The sequence below is a fragment of the Taudactylus pleione genome, unplaced genomic scaffold (genome assembly GCF_031769625.1).
Source record: "Taudactylus pleione unplaced genomic scaffold, aTauple2 ptg000608l, whole genome shotgun sequence".
Classification (NCBI taxonomy): domain Eukaryota; kingdom Metazoa; phylum Chordata; class Amphibia; order Anura; family Myobatrachidae; genus Taudactylus; species Taudactylus pleione.
In genome coordinates this window covers 3,424,480-3,445,911 of record NW_028285010.1, presented here as the reverse complement: position 1 = coordinate 3,445,911, position 21,432 = coordinate 3,424,480, and the positions used below count along the sequence as shown (strand labels likewise).

The following is a 21,432-nucleotide window of genomic DNA, read 5'->3' as shown; positions in this document are numbered from 1 at the left end:
CTATCCCACATCTATCTATCTATATATCCCATGTCTATTTATCTATCATAGTTGAGTAACACAGATTTATTTATAATATCAAAACTAGTAGCCTGTAACTTAGAAACAAAACACAGTGTGTCGGGTTATGTCTCAATGGACACTAATGCAATGACACCTATATGTAAGGGTGTTACGTGTTCCTGGCTCCCATAGAACAGCACATTGGTTTGATATCTATTCACGTCCATTAGATCCATAATTCATCGGTGGTGACTTGTATAGTATCATTGAGCCTGAGGGCCTGATTCAGAGCCGCTTGTAAGCGGCCGCTCGTTCGCTCCGAGCGATGTTCGCACATCTGCGCATGCATATGGGTCGTAATGCGCATGCGCCAACCAGTCATTGCGGTCGGAAATCGAGCGCTCGCAAAATAGCGAGTGCCTGCTAATTTGAGTGACAGGATGAGGCGTTTGTGGGTGGTAACAGGGGAAGGTGCTTGAAAACGGGGAGTGGTGATCCGAACGCAGGCGTGCCAAACGGTCAAAACGGGCGTTTTAAGGGTGTGCATAATTAACAAAGCAGCGTCATCGACCGCGTCACTTGGTTGTTTCTTAGCCTGTACTGTTCGCATGATTGCGGTAGGAAAATCCAACCACAAGCACTGCGAGCAGTTCAGACGCCTTTCGATGTACTCAATTAATCAAATAAATAGCGGAGATGACGTAGGATGCGAGCGGCCAGGGGGCGTCTTTACAAAATAGCGAGCGCATGTTTCGTTCGCTCGCTCAGACATAGAGGCGTCAATAGACCGCAAAGAGCGACCGCACAATTTAAATAGCCAGCCCCTTTTTCTGAACGAGCGAGCGCAAATAGCGTCTGGCTCTGAATCAGGCCCTGAGTACGACGGATCTCGTGGATACCAGCAAACTGCGCATGCACCGTAGAAAGCACTCGCTATCTGCATACCATGCACACACACACGGACAGAGGTAGAAAGTGCACATGGAGCGATTGTGTGTTTTCTGACCTCTCTTTCCATGTAATGGGCGTCACTGGGCAGAACAGATCTGTCACTCGGGAGTGTTGTGGGCACATTGGTCGACTTCTATGCTCTTTTGGAGCGTGCAGATAGAGATAGTGTGCCTGCTTGTGACGGATCTTATGCGCCCAGCACAGGGCGGGTGTTAATGATGGCGGCTACAGACGGAAAGACTGTGGGTAGTGCAGTGTTTTATGGATGCTAGCATTAGCATAAGGTACTAAGGGCCTGATCCAGACCCGCTCGCGAGCGCATAGCGCTCGCAATTTGGTCGATGGTCGGCCACTGCGCATGCGTGAACCCCTGAGCGAGTGAGAACTTCACTTGCTCCGGGGCTCGCTACAAAACGGGACGGCTGTCGATGTTGATCGACAGCTCGCCCCGTTTTGTAGGCAGGGAGGTGGGGTGGCTGGACAAACGGAGGCGTTTCCGAAGGAACATCTGCCGTTTGTGGGCGGCCCTACTGACATCATTCGTGATGTCAGTAGTGAACTTCCTGCTCTATTAGAGCAGGAAATTCAATCGGGCTTGCGGGAATCGAGACCCTACCACAAGGGTCTCGTCGCAAGCCCGATGGTCGTGATAATAGCGACCATCGCCAGGCCGCTCGCTAAAGCTGTGGGTGGTCACCCACAGCTATGCGAGCGGCCTGGAGGCGGATTTTTTAAGTAAAAAAAATCCGCCCTGAATCAGAGCGAGCGCTCGCAAATAGTGAGTGCCTCTTAATCAGGCCCTAAGTCGGCCTGTGTAGCAGACTGACCTCTGTCACTGGCAGTCATACTTATTTTCAGGACCGTAGCTAGGGTGGTGCGACATGTGCCACTGCCCAGGGCCCCGCAGGGCAGGGGGCACTGTTAGAGCCTTTGTAATTTTCTGTCTATAATTATTCTCACTTGTAGCTTCCTCCTATTTTATCCCCAGCTTCTCCTGGCCTCTCCATCTTTTCCACGTCCCCTTCCCCGTGAGGCCATGGCCTTTTTTCGGGTGCGTTTTGTCCCCATTTGAAAAATAGGGGAGCGCCAATGCTGTTTCTGGCACAGGGCACCAAAAAGTCTAGTTACGGTTCTGCTTATTTTCTCTCTGAGAGAATTCAAAAAGGATTTAATGACTTACAGGGAAATGCCCATCAGATCCACAAACATAAGAGGCACCTAATTTGCTATTTAAAGATAAAAAAACTGATGGGGATTTCTGCTTTGACTTACAAGAATACGTGCACTCATGGTGGGTACACACTATACAGATCTATCTGCAGATGAGGGTTGTTCGTACACACACACAACCAGCAGTTGTGCCTGCCCGCGGATCACGGTGAGCAGGTGGCGTGTCCCGGCGGGCGAGGGGTGTGTCCCGACCCCCACCTCGCGGCTGCCGCTGTGTGTCTATGGGCGGTCTGCAGACATATCTGTCCATCAGCTATGCAGCACAGCAAATGCGATATGTCGGTGAACGCTGACGTTCACCGACATATCGCGGGTACACCCTGCCCGACAGGCAACAGATGCATTCTCCGATCAATTGATTGTCCAATGTATCTGTCAGTGTGTGCCCAGCTTTAGTCTATTCTTTACTCCTCCTCTAAGAGTACATTAATGACAGATTTATATAACAGATAATGGCTGACCAGCAATGATATCATGTATATACAGCAGGCAGCGTGTGTAATCATTTCTCCTAGATGACTCCCTGTAATGCTCTGTATTCAGGAGAATAAGGCCCTTTTTGAAACACAAACACACATCTGAGACGCAATGCAAGGTGCGCCCCTTCCTGACCGTCCGCCTGTGCTACATATAACCAATAGCAAACTGCCATTGTTGTCTGTTACCAGAACCATTCGCCTTCCCTGAGACAGATGCATTCGTAGCCGCGCTATTTCCCATAGAGCCTCTGCGCTGTGCTTTTATAGTGATCGTGCTCTCAGTGTTATACTTATTACTATATTCAGATTATCAGTAAAATTTATTATACTCAAAGCAAAATAAAAAAAAATGTTAAACCATAAACCTAGATAAAGCAATAAAGCATAGTTCTTTATGTCTGGGATTAAGTTGTATAACAGATACAGTATCTTAAACTGTTTAACGACAGAGGGCCTCATTCAGTACAGATCGCAATTGGCATTGCGGTTGTGAAATCGCACACAACGCAGCTGCGAAAATATGGTATTGCTGCCAAAGCTCAGCCGGTATAAAGACGCCCGCTGCTGCTCTCTCACATCCGTTCAGCCTCAGTAGTACCGATGTATACGCACATCGGCCCGTCACGCGCTGTTACATCAGGTCTGACCAGCCGCAGGCTCTAAAAGTCTCATCGCACGCAGAGAGCTCTCATGCTGCGTATGTAATTGCAGTGACTAATTTATGCACGACCATGAAACGGCGGTCATACGGACAGACACGCCTCCGTTTCTCCAACCACTCCCCCGTCACCACCCCCAAACGCTGACAGCCTGTCACTCACTTTGAGATGGATTCCTTTGTGCGTCCGTAATCGTGATGAGATCGCTGCACACGCGCAGTTCCGGCTTGTACGCATGCGCAATGTTAAACAATCGCTCGGCTGCATGCATAATCGCTATCCCATATGCTGTCAGGCCCACGGTCTGGATTTATATCATGAACGTGGATGTCACACCGGATCTAAAGTATAATAATAAAGGGGGAGATATATCATGCACTGGAGAAGTTGCCTATAGCAACCAATCAGCTACAAAGTAACATTTCTCAAGTACATTCTATACAATAATAGGTAGAAGCTGATAGGTTGCTATCGGCACATTCTCCCCTCTGTACAGCGCTGGATACATCTCCCCTCTGTACAGCGCTGGATACATCTCCCCTCTGTACAGCGCTGGATACTTCTCCCCTCTGTACAGCGCTGGATACATCTCCCCTCTGTACAGCGCTGGATACATCTCCCCTCTGTACAGCGCTGGATACATCTCCCCTCTGTACAGTGCTGGATACATCTCCCCTCTGTACAGCGCTGGATACATCTCCCCTCCGTACTGTGCTGGGTACATCTCCCCTCTGTACAGCGCTGGATACATCTCCCCCAGTTTCACAAACTACAGATTAGATTTAAAATTCAAGCTAGGATAACAGCCTGCGCCCTCTCTGCATCAGCCGGCGCCCCCTCCTGCATCATCCGGCGCCCCTTCTGCATCAGCCGGCGCCCCCCTCTGCATCAGCCGGCGCCCCTTCTGCATCAGCCGGCGCCCCCCTCTGCATCAGCCGGCGCCCCCCTCTGCATCAGCCGGCGCCCCCCTCTGCATCAGCCGGCGCCCCCCTCTGCATCAGCCGGCGCCCCTTCTGCATCAGCCCGCGCCCCCCCTGCATCAGCCCGCGCCCCCCCTGCATCAGCCGGCGCCCCCCCTCTGCATCAGCCGGCGCCCCCCCTCTGCATCAGCCGGCGCCCCCCCTCTGCATCAGCCGGCGCCCCCCCTCTGCATCAGCCGGCGCCCCCCCTCTGCATCAGCCCGCGCCCCCCTCTGCGTCAGCCCGCGCCCCCTCTGCGTCAGCCCGGGCCCCCTCTGCATCAGCCCGCGCCCCAGCAGACATCTCAGGGCACCTTTATAGGTATTACACTATTTCAGTCACTTGAACATTTTCTAACAAATATTTTATACTCACTCATAGTTTATTTTAATGACTTTTAAAAACTGCCGACACTGGGCTGAGACGACACATCCAGGGGTCACTATTTATGTTACAGAACTGTTGAACCGACTGATTGGCAAGAATGAAGGTGGATCCCACAATCGGCCCAAATTAGATCCGTTTTCAAACCAATTCAGCGTTTCTGTAGCAGCCAATGACACGGGGCGTCTCATTACATGACGCTGATCCCTAAACACTGACACCGGTATCTGACACCTCTCTGTCCTCCTAGGTATCTGCACAGAATGACGACAGTCGTCCAGAAATGGTGGCGCGGTTACCTAGCAAGGAAATCTTTCCGACGCAAAGTACAGGTAATGACACAGGCTTGTTGCGGGTGGTCTGTATTATACATAACTGCGTATGGAGGGGGGGGTCAGTATATACGTATTACGTTTGTGATGCATAGATAAATCCTCCTAGATTATTGAAATGTATATATGTAAATATACCAGCGTTCCCTTTCTCATATGGGCAGCGGCATGGCGGTGCGGAGGGACAGACGTGAGGATCCTTCATCTCCGTTTGGATCTACATTTCTCATTTGATGTTTCAAAAAGTCTTTGTTTGCTTGTTCACCGACTTCAGCTTTGTACCGAAACCCCCGTCGTGACAGGACGGCCAGACGCGTCTGATCACTACGCCAGACGCCTGAGCGCAGCCAGCACCGCCACAGAGGGCCTCATTCAGATGTGCGCACTAACTGCAGCCGTGACTGCGTCTTTATGCTAATGCCACGGCCGATGGACTGAGACGCTCACCGGCTGCTGCGTTAATCCATCGCTGTTTGTATTAAAACGCACCATCACAGATTGCACCAGGCCTATAGAGGCGCAGAATCTCCACCTGAAGATGGCCGTCAGTGCAATTGCTGCAAAAGACGCTGACGCGCCATGACCACCACACGCCCGCGTCTGGCTAGCCAACCCCCTGTTACCACCCCAAAACGCCTACTAAAATTGTCTTATTCTGTACCCATATACGTTCTGTACCATTTGACAATAATCATCGGAACGCATGCGCAGTCTCTAATTATCGGTTGCTTGAGTGAATCGCCAACACTGCGTGCACCTCTGAATAAGGCCCAGTGTGAGTAACCCTAAACCCGTACGCACACAGACAGGTGCGGCCATTACCGCCAAACAGATCCGATTCCAGCTTTCAGCGCTCAGGGGTCCCAACTACCATCTTATCTCTCCTATTTATCCTCCGGCGGTTTGAGATCGATTTCATTCTGAAATTGTTTATTTATCGGGAGCCAGAAAATTCTGCGCTACCGCATTGTCCTAGAAAAACTCGGCATCTGTGCGTAATTCTGGCTGATTGCCTCATTCTCTTAAGCCGACCCACAATACGATAAACGATTTATTGTGCGGTCGTTTGACACCGCACGATCTGGTGAACGACTGCACGATACGTCTTTCACCGGCCACATCACCAACCGCGGGGCCGTTCATCAGTTTGACAGGTTGAGCAGCATATAGGCTCGATCTGTCGATGGGATGAAGGACCCCGCGGGAGAGCTCATGGTCGCTCATAGTGGGTACACGCTCATCTAGTGTGTACCCGCCATTACAGATACTATCTCCAGATGTGTGAGACTGAACGACCAGTCACTGAACGGAAGGGAAATGTCCTTTCGGTGTCTGATTTTAGGCAGCTCTTCGGTTAATAAAGGTAATTGCCCATAAATGCGCCTATCTGTGGTGCACGGCTGCATTTTGGTTTTGGGCGCTGGTCCCGTGGCAGTATGGTGGACTGTGTACGCACATTACTCCAGGTCCTGCCTGTAGTCATTTTAGGATTATCGCCTTCATTAATTTTAACCTTTTCAGTGTCTTGTTTATGGCTTCATTTCATAATGTTGTGGGATATTTGGACTCTTATTCATTGCATACTGAAAATCCCCTCAGACCCGTGCACATGGTGGTCTGTACCACCTCCAGGAATGTGGCACCTTACTAAGCAGGGGAGTGCCCCCTAATGCCGCCTTTCCCCACCCTTAACTGGGCAATATTTTTCAATTTTTTTATTCAATTAGGTCAATAACATCTGTTTATAAAGTTATCCAACAGGATTTTATTACATTTCTTCTTTTTGAAACATACAATACTAATATTGATCTGTTGAATATCATTAAATGTTATGTCAGGACATCAGTCATCAAACATCACATTTCTCCAGGCGGCAGCTTCTCTGTGCAGCCGCCGGGTGGGGGGGAGCGGCCGGGCTCCCCGATTAGCAGCGACTGGGGGAGGGTGCACAGGGGCCAGGAGGTCCCTCTGAGATTGGCTGCGCTGTAAGATTATTTTGGCGATTCTAACTGGTCGCATCAGATGCAACTATGTCAGCGAAAGCCCAGCCTGACGTGGCCGCAGACAGGTAAGCGATAAGTCTCATTTATATAAATATGATATACCTGTCCCATACTCGGTGAGGAACGCCTCAATCATTCACAAATATTGTACCCACCAGATGCAGTTATTTTATTTGTGCATAATCTATAGTACATGTATCTGTGCTCATTCGTCTACCTGCGACAATACCAGACCAGGGGCAGATATTTGCTGATTGTAGGATAAGCCTGTAATCTCTGGCACCATGCTACAGACAAAACAAATGTCACATTTAAGTTTAATTGTTCTCTATTTAAAACCCATCCCTCTGTTGTAGCAGCATTGGTCAGTTAGCTACACATCTAATAATATATAATGATATACACATTTTGCAATGTGTTTTTACATTATCTACAGTTCTAAATAACCAGACAAAAGAAACATTAATCTATTGAATCTAAGTTTTTCCCTAAACTTGCTGACATAATGGCTCTGCATCATTCCCCCCATTGATTACAATCCTTGCTACAGGCTTTGCCTCATTCCTATTGCAGAGATGAGTTTCTAGGTCACTTTAAACATTTCCCACCGCTAATAGCTAGCGAGGTGTCAGTTGCCAGCAAACAAGGTAAAGCATATGCACAAAATGCCTGTGATTACTTGCTAATAAATCACCCTAATGATCATATACAAAATTGCGAAATAAAAGTTGCACTGATGCGTAAAATACAATCTCCTCCGCTGTAGCCCCCATATGTGCACTGTAACCGGTGTTCCTCTCATCTATCTCCTCAGCTGTAGCCCCCATATGTGCACTGTAGCCGGCGTTCCTCTCATCTATCTCCTCAGCTGTAGCCCCCATATGTGCCCTGGTACCGGCATTCCTCTCATCTATCTCCTCAGCTGTAGCCCCCATATGTGCCCTGGTACCGGCATTCCTCTCATCTATCTCCTCAGCTGTAGCCTCCATATGTGCCCTGGTAACGGCGTTCCTCTCATCTATCGCCTCAGCTGTAGCCCCCATATGTGCACTGTAACCAGCGTTCCTCTCATCTATCTCCTCCGCTGTAGCCCCCATATGTGCCCTGGTACCGGCGTTCCTCTCATCTATCTCCTCAGCTGTAGCCCCCATATGTGCACTGTAACCAGCGTTCCTCTCATCTATCTCATCCGCTGTAGCCCCCATATGTGCACTGTAACCAGCGTTCCTCTCATCTATCTCCTCAGCTGTAGCCCCCATATGTGCCCTGTAACCGGCGTTCCTCTCATCTATCTCCTTTTATTTGCCCAGTTAGGAATCCTGGCCCGGAAACAGCCCCCGTGCTCCGGCCCGAGGTCATACCACAATATATTCATCTTCTTGTTTGTGGTTCCCCATGCGCACTCTCCCGTCTCTACCATCGCCACGCGACCACCTGCATGTTATACTGAGGTTATCCCAACGTCACAGCTGGGAAGATGAAGCTTCTGTACTGGAAGCGGCACATTAGATGGCTGCACTAGTGCTGCGCTACGCTGCGATTATATGAGGAGGTTACACCCAGCTACAATTCCTGTGCTAAGAATTCAGCTCCTCGTTATTTGGTTTGGGACATATGGAAACGCCTTCTGACCAGTGCGCGGGCTGTGGGATCTCTCGGGCAGGGCTGGTACCCCTTAGATGTCACATTTCCCTATGAGCCCCAGTACGAAGCGCCCAGCTTATGTACAGGTTGCAGGCAGAGCGCTGTTACATAGGTCACTCCATGGTGACTTCTAATCTCCTTATTACACATGAGTCATTATAATGCAGATGAGATGCCGAGGGGCGACGCCAAGGTGCCGACTCCCCCTCAGTGACAGGAGCACTGTAGCGTTACGTGCCACGCTCAGCTCCTGTCACAGTGAGGGCGCCGACACTGCATACAGGGCAGTCCACGCCTACTACCGCCACCACCCCCGAGTGATAACCACGCGGTTTTAAGCCGCTAGGCCACGGCCCCTTACCGCATGGCCACGCCCCTTTTTGTCAGTGCTCGGTGAAGCACCGGGTGTCACCACGGGGAGGGACGCCACTGAGAACCACGCAGGCAGTGTGGTGGCTACGCCCAGTGGCGTATCTATAATGGGTGCAGTGTGGGGCACACGGGCCCCAGGGTCCAGGGGGACCCCGCACACACTGCACCCATATTTTTTTAAACTTACCTGTCCGTGGTCCCGCATCGGGTGTCAGCGCTGCTCAGAACACTGGAGAAATGGACGCCGCGGCCATTTCTCTGGCATTTTGCGCATGCGCAGTAGACTCCGAGCACACTCTAGTGCCCGGAGTCTACTAATGCTCCGGTGGCTGGCCAGCCGCGTCAGTCGGCTGCCAGCCACCCGGGAGAGAGGAGGGGGCCCCGCACGGGAAGTGCACAATGGGCCCCCTCCTCTCTTAAGACGCCCCTGGCCACGCCCCTTCCCTCTCCTGCGCTGGGGTCCTCCGGAGCCTGTCAGTCACAAGCTCGGCCCCCCCAGATTACACCAGGAGCTGCTGCTGGAAGAAGCCCAGTAAGTTATCTCTGTAATGGCTTCCTGACGAGGAGAAAGGATTGGGCGGGGGGTGCGCAGCCTATGTTACTCGGAGGAGCTCAACAAACATTTCAGTGAAAACCCGATTAAAATCAGATTAGTAGTTCTCGAGTCTATTGGACATACATACAAATGAACAATTTTATATACTGGTATTTACAAATGTGTGAGCTTTCTTGGGCCCAGGATATATTTATTATTACATTACTGAAAACAAAGAATATTATTTTCGTTGTTTCTGCCTTTATTAACCTTTATAGCGTATAATTTACCACTATATATATAACGTTTGTATTTTATTCTGACTCCGGGACTTCAAACACTGACTGCAAAAAAAAACTAATAATAATAAAAAGCAACAGGAGTGTGAGGGGAAATTGGAAACATACAATAAAAACATAAGCACATAGCGGGCAAAGAGTGAGGCGTCCAGTGTGAAATGTCACAGTAGCAGCTGCGCATTAATCAAATGTGTGTGTGTAACCAGATAAGTCTCCAGTCTGATGTTACAGATTCCTAGGAAGGGACATCTCTGAATAGATGAATACACAACACTTTGTATATTGCCGGAGGGAGAGAAGACGACATTAATCACATTATAATCTGTAGTCCGGTAGAATTTGTTCTACGGGTCTCTGTTCTATGCAAATCCAGACTGCCTGGGAAATGTCACCTGCTACATACAAATCCGCCGGTTCTGTTCATTTCCTCAGTCCCCGATCAATAATTGCCATTTCCTTAAAGCGTCTGAGAGGTCTTTGTTTAGTCCCATAAAGCTGGTTGTGTGTTTATCTCCATCCGTTCCCTGGTAAACAAGACGTATCATCCGCTCCTGCATTTCATAAGCCCCCTTGATCTGTCCCATAAATTATTTCCTCGTTATCCACAAATGCAGCCAATACTAACCAGCCCTCAATCACTTTCCAGATTAGGACATAGATCAGAGCGCTGAATTGGTAGATAGCCATTCATTTCCTGGAAGCACTGATACAGTATGTATATTATAGTGCTCCCTGCTCCCGCACTTGTTTGCGAAATTAGACGCCAAGATGAATTAAAATAACAAACGCTGTGGGGAGATAAGATATCTATTAATAAAGTGGAGTGATGAAAACCAATCAGGAAGCCACTGGTAAAATAATGTGGAATTTAACCTTCACTTAACGCTCGCTGTCAGATGTCTAACAGATCACAGAAATAATATACCGGGCCTGACTGGTCTGTGCAATGAAGTTTATATCGTGGAGTAATTGGGATTCCCTCGTGCTCTGGTCTCACCAAGCCAGTCCTGGTTTTTGCTCCTAAAACTCATGATCAGTTTCTTATACATTCTCCTACATTCAGGTACCTGATGTAACGGGATTAATAGCGTTATTGGGACAACGATCCTGCAATTGCCCTCATTTCACTGGAGATGGGTCTGTTCATGGCTGTGAGCCTTTATCTATAATCAGCCTGGAGATTAGGCAGCTCTGCCCGTTATCTGTTCCTCAGCCGCGGCACCTTCCTGCCCCAGATATAATCAATCAGCTGGACAATGGGTTATATACTTAGCGCTACACATGTCGCTCACTCCTGCACTCAGCACAGGAACATTAATATATAATATATTATATATATATATATATATATCAGAATGTGCAGCCAGGTGCGTGCCTGGCAATCATTTCCAGGGACACATCCCCCTTTAAATATAAAATATAAATTTATGCATTGAGACTCATTAAGAGGTCCATTTTAATCTAATAAATATAGACATTTCCGTCCTGCGCAATGCGTCCACGCTCACCTAGCATATATGCGCCAGGTGGCATGAGATGCTTGGTGCAACGTAGTCACTTAGCCACGGGTAGGGATTAGAATCTTTATTTAAAATTTGCGACATAGCTGCATACAAAATCCTTAATGGTGCACTAGGGACTCTAGATTAGTACTTTTGTTGCAAAGGAATTGGTACAAAGTCACCCATTCAGCATAATGATGTGTGGCGCGGGTCACTCACATCACATTCTGGGCCTGATTCAGAGCCGGACACTCTAACCAGAGCGCTCGCTCTGAATCGGGGCCCTCCTCCATGAAAATGGAGCGGCCTCCTGGCCGCTCGTATAGCTGTGGGTGACCACCCACAGCATATGCGAGCGGCCAAAAAGATGGTCGCGATGGTCTTGATCATCGCGACCATCGGACTTGCGACGGAGACCGTGCGGTAGGGTCTCCCTGCCACAAGCCCTGGAGTTATTTTGGCTCTATCAGAGCCAAAATCACTCCTACTGACATCACTAGTGATGTCAGTGGGGCCGGCTTCAGACGGTAGGCGTTCCCATGGGAACGCCTCCGTCTGGCAGGCACGCCCCCGGCACGCCCACCAAAGGGGGCGTGCTGTCAATCAACATCGACAGCACGCCCCCTTTGGTGCGAGACCCGGAGCGATGGAAAGCCCGTCGCTCCCCGGGTCTCGCGCATGCGCAGTGGGGAACATCGACCCGCTTGCGAGCGTACTGCTGCTCGCGACCGGGTCTGAATGACCCCCTCTGTCTTTTGTCTTTATAGTCAGTTTAGCAGCTGAAGCGCATCAATGCCAGCATGAGCAGCCCTTACGTTGTGCTTTTGTCGTATGTGTGATGCGAATTAGACACATTTTAAGGGAAGAGGGTAAAAGCCGGAAACATAGTAAATGCATTAAAAAAGCCGGAAATCCATAGTAAGTGTATTAGAAAAGCCGGAAATCACATTACATGTATTAGAAAAGCCGGAAATCCATAGTGTGAATTAGAAAAGCCGGAAATCCATAGTAAATGTATGATTGCCGTTTTTTTTCAATGCATTTACTATAATTTCCAGCTTTTTTAATGCACTTCACAATGATTTACGCCTTTTTCAATATTTTCAATACATGCAATATGATTTCCGGCTTTTCTAATACATCTACTATGGATTTCCGGCTTTTTCACTAAATTTACTATGATTTACGGCTTTTTCACTAAATTTACTATGATTTACGGCTTTTTCAATACATTTACTATGATTTCCGGCTTTTCTAATACACTTACTATGGATTTCCGGCTTTTCTAATACATTTACTATGATTTCTGGCTTTTCTAATACACTTACTATGGATTTCCGGCTTTTTCAATACATTTACTATGATTTCTGGCTTTTCTAATACACTTACTATGGATTTCCGGCTATTTCAATACATATAATATGATTTCCGGCTTTTCTAATACACTTACTATGATTTCCGGCTTTTCTAATACACTTACTATGATTTCCGGCTTTATCAATATATGTAATATGATTTCCGGCTTTTCTAATACACTTACTATGATTTCCGGCTTTTCTAATACACTTACTATGATTTCCGACTTTTCTAATACACTTACTATGATTTCCGCCTTTTCAATACATTTACTATGATTTCCGGCTTTTCTAATACACTTACTATGATTTCCGACTTTTCTAATACACTTACTATGATTTCCGGCTTTTCTAATACACTTACTATGGATTTCCGGCTTTATCAATACACTTACTATAGATTTCCGGCTTTTTCAATATATGTAATATGATTTCCAGCTTTTATAATACACTTACTAAGATTTCCGCCTTTTCAATACATTTACTATGATTTCCGGCTTTTCTAATACACTTACTATGATTTCTGGCTTTTCTAATACACTTACTATAGATTTCTGGCTTTTCTAATACACTTACTATAGATTTCCGCCTTTTCAATACATTTACTATGATTTCCGGCTTTTCTAATACATTTACTATGGATTTCCGGCTATTTCAATACATTTACTATGGATTTCCGGCTTTTCTAATACATTTACTATAGATTTCCGGCTTTTCTAATACATGTAAAATGATATCCGGCTTTTTCAATACATTTACTATGGATTTCCGGCTATTTCAATACATATAATATGATTTCCGGCTTTTCTAATACATTTACTATGGGTTTCCGGCTTTTGTAATACACTTACTATGATTTCCGGCTTTTTCAATACATTTTACATTGTTTCCAGCTTTTTCAATGCAGTTACTATGTTTCCGGCTTTTACCCACACCCCATTTTAAGGAAAAGACGCTTGGATTATCACAAAGTCCATGTAGTGTCAAATGGGGCTATTTGGTGCAATACATCACAGGTGTATGGGGGCACATCTGTACACACAAACCCCTATGGATACAGCCCTGGGTGGGGTTTGTGCGGATCGGAAGCAGCTCTGGTTGTGTCCTGATTCTGTTTGTCTAAATCAGCTGGTATTGTGTAAGTCCTGAATATCAGCAAACATGTGCCGGGACAATGGGAAGTGCACATTTATCGGGGGTCCTGGGTTTAGGAAGTGCCTGCAGAGTATTTTAAAGTTCATATTCATTTACTTGTGAGTTGCCGATGGGACATCGTGCTGCGCACATAGCAATTACCGTACTCGGTTTCTGCTTGACCTCCATAGGTATGGAGTAGATATACGCGGCAAGAGACGCATCCCGCAAAGCCGGCAGAAGCCGATGTAATGTGACACATAAATGTAGAGTAACTCCAATCAAATATTTACACTGTTACGTAAATGAGTCTCCACAAACAATATTAGTACATTGATGCTTTTATTCCTGCTCCTTTACAGAAATCAGCCAGTCCACGCGTGAATCACTTCCACGTATGCTCCTTCATGGTCTGCTCAGGGATTATTGAGAGCCACGCTCCTCATTCTGGCGCAGCCTCCCCTCAATGATTCATAGGTGCACACTAAATCAATGCCGCACGCTACCGGACGATGTTTTCAGTCTGCACATACGTCCGAGCCGCACTGCGTATGCGTTACGATTGTTACCGCCATAAGACACAGAACGAATTTGGACTCAGAGAGAGGCAATGTCAGTGGCTAGCCAGACGTGGCGTGACGTGGTCAGCTACCGCCTTTTGCCGCAGTTACTTTGATTTCAAAGGCAGTTCAGTTGGATATTCTGCGCCTCCATAGGGCTGGTGAAATGTTCGATGGTGTATCTTATTGCGCTCAGCGTCGGATTGGTGCCACAGCTGGTGTGTGTCTCTGTATGAATCCTATCGGCTGTGGAATTAGCATGAAGACGCAGTTGTGCTGTGGCAATAGACGCAGTCGCAGCTGTATTAGCCTCCACCTCTGTATCAGGCCCAATGTGCGGAGAGATGTATCACCCTATAGGACTCACAGCTTAATCTCGTATCCCGTAACTAGCAGCCCTGTCATTGCTCTCCAGTTACAGTGCTTAGCTCAGCCTTGTTATAGCGTAAATAAATCATCAGAGTGTAGTGTAATAAGTAATGAGATATAGTAGTGACTGCTTACACACATATACAGACCTAACTATAGTGTCACGTATTGGGATTTTCTTATACCCACGCTGGAGTGTATGGCAGGAGATGGACTGGACACTTCATGAAGAATGCTAGGGACTTAATGAAGTCCGTATGGAGTATAAATAGGAATGAAGAGAGGCGTTGTTGGATGAAAATGATCGGGCTGGGTCCGGCTAGTTGGACGGCCCTAGAACCGGAAATGGCTGGGCTAAGACTAGCTAGTTGGACTGGACTTGAACCGGTATTGGCCCAGCTGGAACCAGAAATGGCCAGACTGGGACTGGCTAGTTGGATGGCACTAGAACCGGAAATGGCTGGGCTAGGGCTAGCTAGTTGAACTGGACTTTAACCGGTATTGGCGCAGCTGGAACCAGAAATGGCCAGGCTGGGAGCGGCTAGTTAAAGGAACACTTGTAGAAGCAGGAACACAGGAAAGTCCTTAATGCTGCTGGACCAGGATCGTTTCTGGCAACAACAACGTTGTACTGGCAATTGGCTAGCACTCTAGGTTCTGCCTAAATAGAGACTACTGGACCCTGACTGGCTGCCAGTGTCAGCTGAAGAGACAAGGCATCCAGATTGTCAGAGCCGCGGTCAGGTCACACGAGATGGTGATGCCCAGAGACAACGGGAATCCCGGCGTGGGGCACTGCAGGAGACGGCGGGGACCAGAGGACCTTAGCTTGAGACGTGAGAGACACAGCAGATGAACTGATCGAGACCCGTTCTTCTGGCCGATGACCTCTCCAGTCATTTACATACTGGAGATAACCATGACAAATTCAAGAATCTAGAATTTTCCCAACTTCGTACTCTGCTACTTGCTAAATTTGGGCTTAGGAGCTTTAGAGACAGCTGAGTGAAAACGATTTAGAATCAATGGTTTCAACAGAGAGTTATGAAAAGAATTCAGAATCCGCAGAAATTATGGCAATTTTAGCTTGTAGACTACCAGATTAATAACGTGTTCCACTGGAAATGGACTGATGTAGGGTGGGGCCAATATCATGGAGGATACTTTGAGTCTCAGAATGCGAGTAGCAAGTCACACTGGGACTTGGAATTGCTAGTCATTTACAATCATTAAACGTTTTACACCTGGAAGAGGCCTTCAGGAACGAAGAGCAATTCGTCTTACAATTCTTGTCGAACTGTCGTAGAGTGATATCTGCAGCTGGTACAACAGCTGACGGAATTGGAAAAAACTCTGGTACCCTTGGAAGAAGTCTATAAACTGTAAATAAGGGTGTGGAATTAGAAGAGGAATGGTATTGGTTGTTATGGGAGAACTCTGCCCAGGGTAATAATTCCACCCAGTTGTCCTGAGAAGAGGAAACGTAGAGTCAAAGTAAGGTTTCCAAACCTTTCGGTCTGGCTGTTAGTTTGAAGATGATACGCTGAAGAATATTTGAGTTTATTTGAAGTGCAGAACATAATGACCGCCAGAACTTGGCAACGCATTGCACTTCTCGGTCTGATTTCTGTGGGCAGACCGTGGAGTCTGAAGATTTCTTGAATGAACAGCAGGACAAACTTTGAAGCAGAGGGAAGTCCTGTAAGCAATATGAAACGGGCCATTTTTGAAAATCGGTCGACTACAACCCAAATTGTACTGTTATAATGGTGTGGACAGAGCGCTTGTTTGAAATACCACACATACATTTATAAAATAATGCGTAACAACATACAACGCAGATGACAATATAATACAGTGCAATCATTTTGCTATAGCTCTAAAGACCAGTAAAATTATAATTCCCAATATATTCAATCAAAACAATATGATCAGAATCCATGAGAAATAATGACCTGGACGATCTGCCAAACAAAATGTAACTGATATTTATAAAATCCAAGTAATCTCCCACTTTTTTTTATGCCAGTTCCTATGTGGGCATATTATTGTAATGTCTTTTTTAACTGCCACATATATTGGTACACATAAAGGAAATGTCCCCGGTGTAGACGTTCTATATCACCAGTGTGTGCTTTTGCCCCTGAACTGAACCGTGGCCCTGATTCAGAGTCGGACGCTCTTTCAGAGCGCTCGCTCTGAATCAGGGCGTTTTTTTTTTTTTAATGGAGCCAGCCTCCTGGCCGCTCGCTAAGCTGTAGGTGACCACCCACAGCTTTTGCGAGCGGCCAGGTGATGGTCGCGACCATCAGGGCTTGCGACGAGACCCTTGTGGTAGGGTCTCGTTTCCGCAAGCCCCAGTGATCTTCCTGCTCTAAATAGATGTCAGTGGTGCCTCCCACGAATGGCAGGCGTTCCTTTGGGAACGCCTCAGTTTGTGTAGCCACCCCCTGGCCCGCCTCAAAAACGGGGCGAGCTGTCAATCACAATCGACGGCCGCCCCATTTTGGTGCAAGACCTGTAGCAAAGGAGCGCCCATCGCTGGCCGGGTCTCGCGCATGCGCACAGGCCAAACATCGACCCGCTTGCGAGAGGGTCTGAATCAGCCCCTGTGTCCACTAGCTATATGCCATATGTTTAAAAATGCACAAGTATTTGGTGGAATGTGCAGGCCATACAAAGTACTCATTGATATGTGACCCACACTTGGTAGCTCTTAACCGCTCGTCCGCGGGAGTACAGACTTGTTGCAGACCCACCGCTCGATGAACTGAGACAGCCAGACTGTGGTGTAAGCATATTGGTCCCAAAGACTCACTAGCATGTCTGTTGGTTTAGCGCTGGGTCAGCCACTCCTTGCTTGGCTCAAGGGGACAGTTGCCAATAGGTCAGCGTGGGTAGAATGATTATAAAGAGCTCAGCAAAATACTCTCTCCATCATTGACGCATTTCTCCGGGTATAGGAGTCTCGGTTTCTTCAGAAGGTATACCTATGTATACTCCAGTACAGGGATATACAGATGTAGCAGCGTACATCGTTGCCGCGTTGTGTACGCACAGGTACACGCATCGCGACATGGCGCAGCAGTCTCCCCATTAAAGTCTATGGAAGTCCATAGACGCTGGCACACTAGTCGCGCCATCCATGCCGCGATGTGCTCGCATCGCGATGATGTGAGTAATTAAACTGCTTTATGAAGACTGGTGAGTGCTCTTGAAAAAAAAATATATATATTTATAATAAACCTCTAGGCTCGTTTACTTCAACTTTTCAATCAATAGATTTTCGTCATCCATTGAAATGTTTCGAGATCTTTATTATCTCGTCATCAGGATCATTCGAAACGTTGAAGCTTACTTACCGGCTGTGATCTGGTGTATTTTGACGAGTGCCACCTTCCATTGAGTATATGTTGGATCCCCGCTGTTGGGACACCTAGGAGGGCACCGGACAGCGTTTTACGCCTATTGATGGGAGTGCTACCCTTTGAATATTGTGCTTATATATATATATATATGTTCCAATAAGGCAGCACTCTTCACCATGCGTATAATTGTTAAATGCAGGTGCCCTCCAAACAATGAACCCAGGTCAGGGTTACAATAGTTACCAAGCGGCGGTACAGGAAACAAGATGCGTGGTTGATTGCCAACGTTTCAATCTTTAATCACAACATTTTCCTCAGGGTGCATATTATATAATCCCACAGACGGCACTCCGGGGGTAATACACTCAGCTATAGAATGCAACGTTTCAGCGACTTTATTAGGGCTTTTGTCAAGACAATAACAAACATATAAAAACATTTACCAGACTTATATACAAGACCACCCTCATGTCAGATGCCCGCCAGTTCACGTGTACGGCGCCTGCAGGCAGTCGCACCGGAAGTTACCTCACACACACCCTGGTTGCCATGGTGATACATATAAACATACAATTAAAAACAATACATAAAGTGCAACGATGCCCATAAACAAAACAGTGCATAATAAACAATAATGTAGAATTATGTCAATAACTAATCAACACTGCTTTAGATGGTCACACTTGGCAGCACTATAATTCAATGTAAGCATCAGCTATCAACAATGGAGACTGTAGTACAAGGTACATTACACCTCATAATGATAATATTACAACAACTCTACCTGCCATGTTTTACTACGGCCAAACCTCTGCTGCAAGAATGTACCACACTGAGGGGAATAAAATGCCCATGACCAGCAGTGAAGCCCCCGTGTCTCATTCAGACCATGTGGAGACCATGTGTCTAATCTAACAATCCAATCTGTCTCACACTGTAGCAACCTACGTGAACGATCCTCACCCATAATCAGAGGGGGTATGTGATCGATAATTCTGTATCTTAGGGATGCTCACTGGTGCCAGGAGTAAGGGCTGCCAAAATCCCAGAGCGATACTGGGCCATGCGTCCTTGTGCACTGTCCTACAACCACCATTTCCCCACACACATGTATATATGTATATCTATAGACCGTCTTAAACAGGGTGGCACTAAAGGATATGTAATACAGAGAAAACTGCAGCCACTTGTAACGTTTCGGTTTCGGCATGCCTGATGATGGTTTTGTAATAAAACTGAAATGTTGCAAGTGGCTGTAGTTTTTCCTTTGTTATTACGTATCCTTGAGTGCCACCGCTGTTTAAGACTGTCTATGCCAGTGGTTCCCAAACTGGGTGCTGTGGCACCCTGGGGTACCTTGTGGAACTTCCAAGGGAGCCTCGGTTTGGTGGTCCAGAATCGAATCAAAATATTTATGGTCAATGTGATAGGGAAAACCAGTCTTGGTGGCCGCCAATCATAAGATATGTGGACAACCAGAACACAACCCTGTGCACCACCACATAGCCGAGCCTGAGAATAACAGGGAAACGTGTTCTTACCCAACAATTTGTGCTAAATTTCTCAATAAGAAACTTAGGCCTAGGGGCACCGTTGAAAAAATGCTGATACTCTACGGCGCCGTGATTCAAAAAAGTTTGGGAACCCCTGGTCTATGCCATTGCTTGGTTGTGCACCCTGGTCTGCTGCTTCTGGAATGGTGAGTGCCGGTTCCTTTATTTATTTATATATATATATATATATATATATATATATATATATATATGGGACCGCTGGACCGGCACTCCACTAAACAAGTTAATCCGTGCTCCTGTGCCCTCTGCAAATGATGGATAGAATGGTAAAAATCAGCAGCACTCGGAGACTCTGAACAAGTTTTAATGTGATCCCTCACATTACACCAACGTTTCGGGGCTTACACACCCCTTTGTCAAGGTGGATATAAAAAAAAATATATATATATATATATATATATATATATATATACATATACAGTCAGGTGCATAAATATTGGGCCTCTATTCACCACCAAAATGGCTTTGAAATGAAACAAACAAGATGTGCTTTGACTGCAGACTTTCAGATTTAATTTGAGGGTAATTACATCCAAATCAGGTGAACGGTGTAGGAATTACAACGGTTTCTATATGTGCCTCCCACTTTTTAAGGGGTCAAAAGTAATGGGACTATCAACTCAAAAGCTATTTCACGGACAGGTGTGGGCTATTCCCTCGTTATTTCATTATCAATTAAGCAGGTAAAAGGTCTGGAGTTGATTCTAGGTGTGACATTTGCATTTGGAATCAGTTGATGTCGACTCTCAATATGAGAACCAAAGAGCTGTCACTATCAGTGAAGCAAGCCATCATTAGGCTGAAAAATAAAAAAAAAACCATCAGAGAGATAGCAAAAACATTAGGTGTGGCCAAATCAACTGTTTGGAACATTCTTAAAAAGAAAGAACGCATCGGAGAGCTCAGTAACACCAAAAGACCCGGAAGACCACGGAAAACAACTGTGGTGGATGACAGAAGAATTATTTCCCTGGTGAAGAAAAACCCCTTCACAACAGTTGGCCCAATCAAGAACACTCTCCAGGATGTAGGTGTATATGTGTCAAACTCAACAATCAAGAGAAGACTTCACAAGAGTGAATATAGAGGGTTCACCACAAGATGTAAACCATTGGTGAGCTACAAAAACAGGAAGACCAGATTAGAGTTTGCCAAACAACATCTAAAAAAGCCATTACAGTTCTGGAACAACATCCTATGGACAGATAAGACAAAGATCAACTTGTACCAGAGTGATGGGAAGAGAAGAGTATGGAGAAGGAAAGGAACTGCTCATGATCCAAAACATACCACCTCATCAGTGAAGCATGGTGGTGGTAGTGTCATGGCGTGGGCATGTATGGCTGCCAATGGAACTGGTTCCCTTGTATTTATTGATGATGTGACTGCTGACAAAAGCAGCAGAATGAATTCTGAAGTGTTTCGGGCAATATTATATGCTCATATTCAGTCAAATGCTTCAGAACTCATTGGACGGCGCTTCACAGTGCAGATGGACAATGAACCGAAGCATACTGCAAAAGCAACCAAAGAGTTTTTTAAGGCTAAAAAGTGGAATGTTATGCAATGGCCAAGTCAATCCCCTGACCTGAATCCGATTGAGCATGCATTTCACTTGATGAAGACAAAACCGAAGGGAAAATGCCCCAAGAACAAGCAGGAACTGAAGACATTTGCAGTAGAGGCCTGGCAGAGCATCACCAGGGATGAAACCCAGCGT

General features: G+C 46.6%; 1 protein-coding gene across 1 annotated transcript in view; it reads left to right on the top strand.

Annotated features, from left to right (window-relative positions):
• The window catches only part of SPATA17 (spermatogenesis associated 17), a 308,936-nt gene that overhangs the window by 20,351 nt on the left and 267,153 nt on the right, over positions 1–21,432 (top strand). Inside the window, exon 3 of the mRNA XM_088454023.1 lies at positions 4,916–4,997. Coding sequence (XP_088310149.1) covers positions 4,916–4,997 — 82 coding nt within the window. The remainder of the gene's footprint in view (positions 1–4,915; positions 4,998–21,432) is intronic.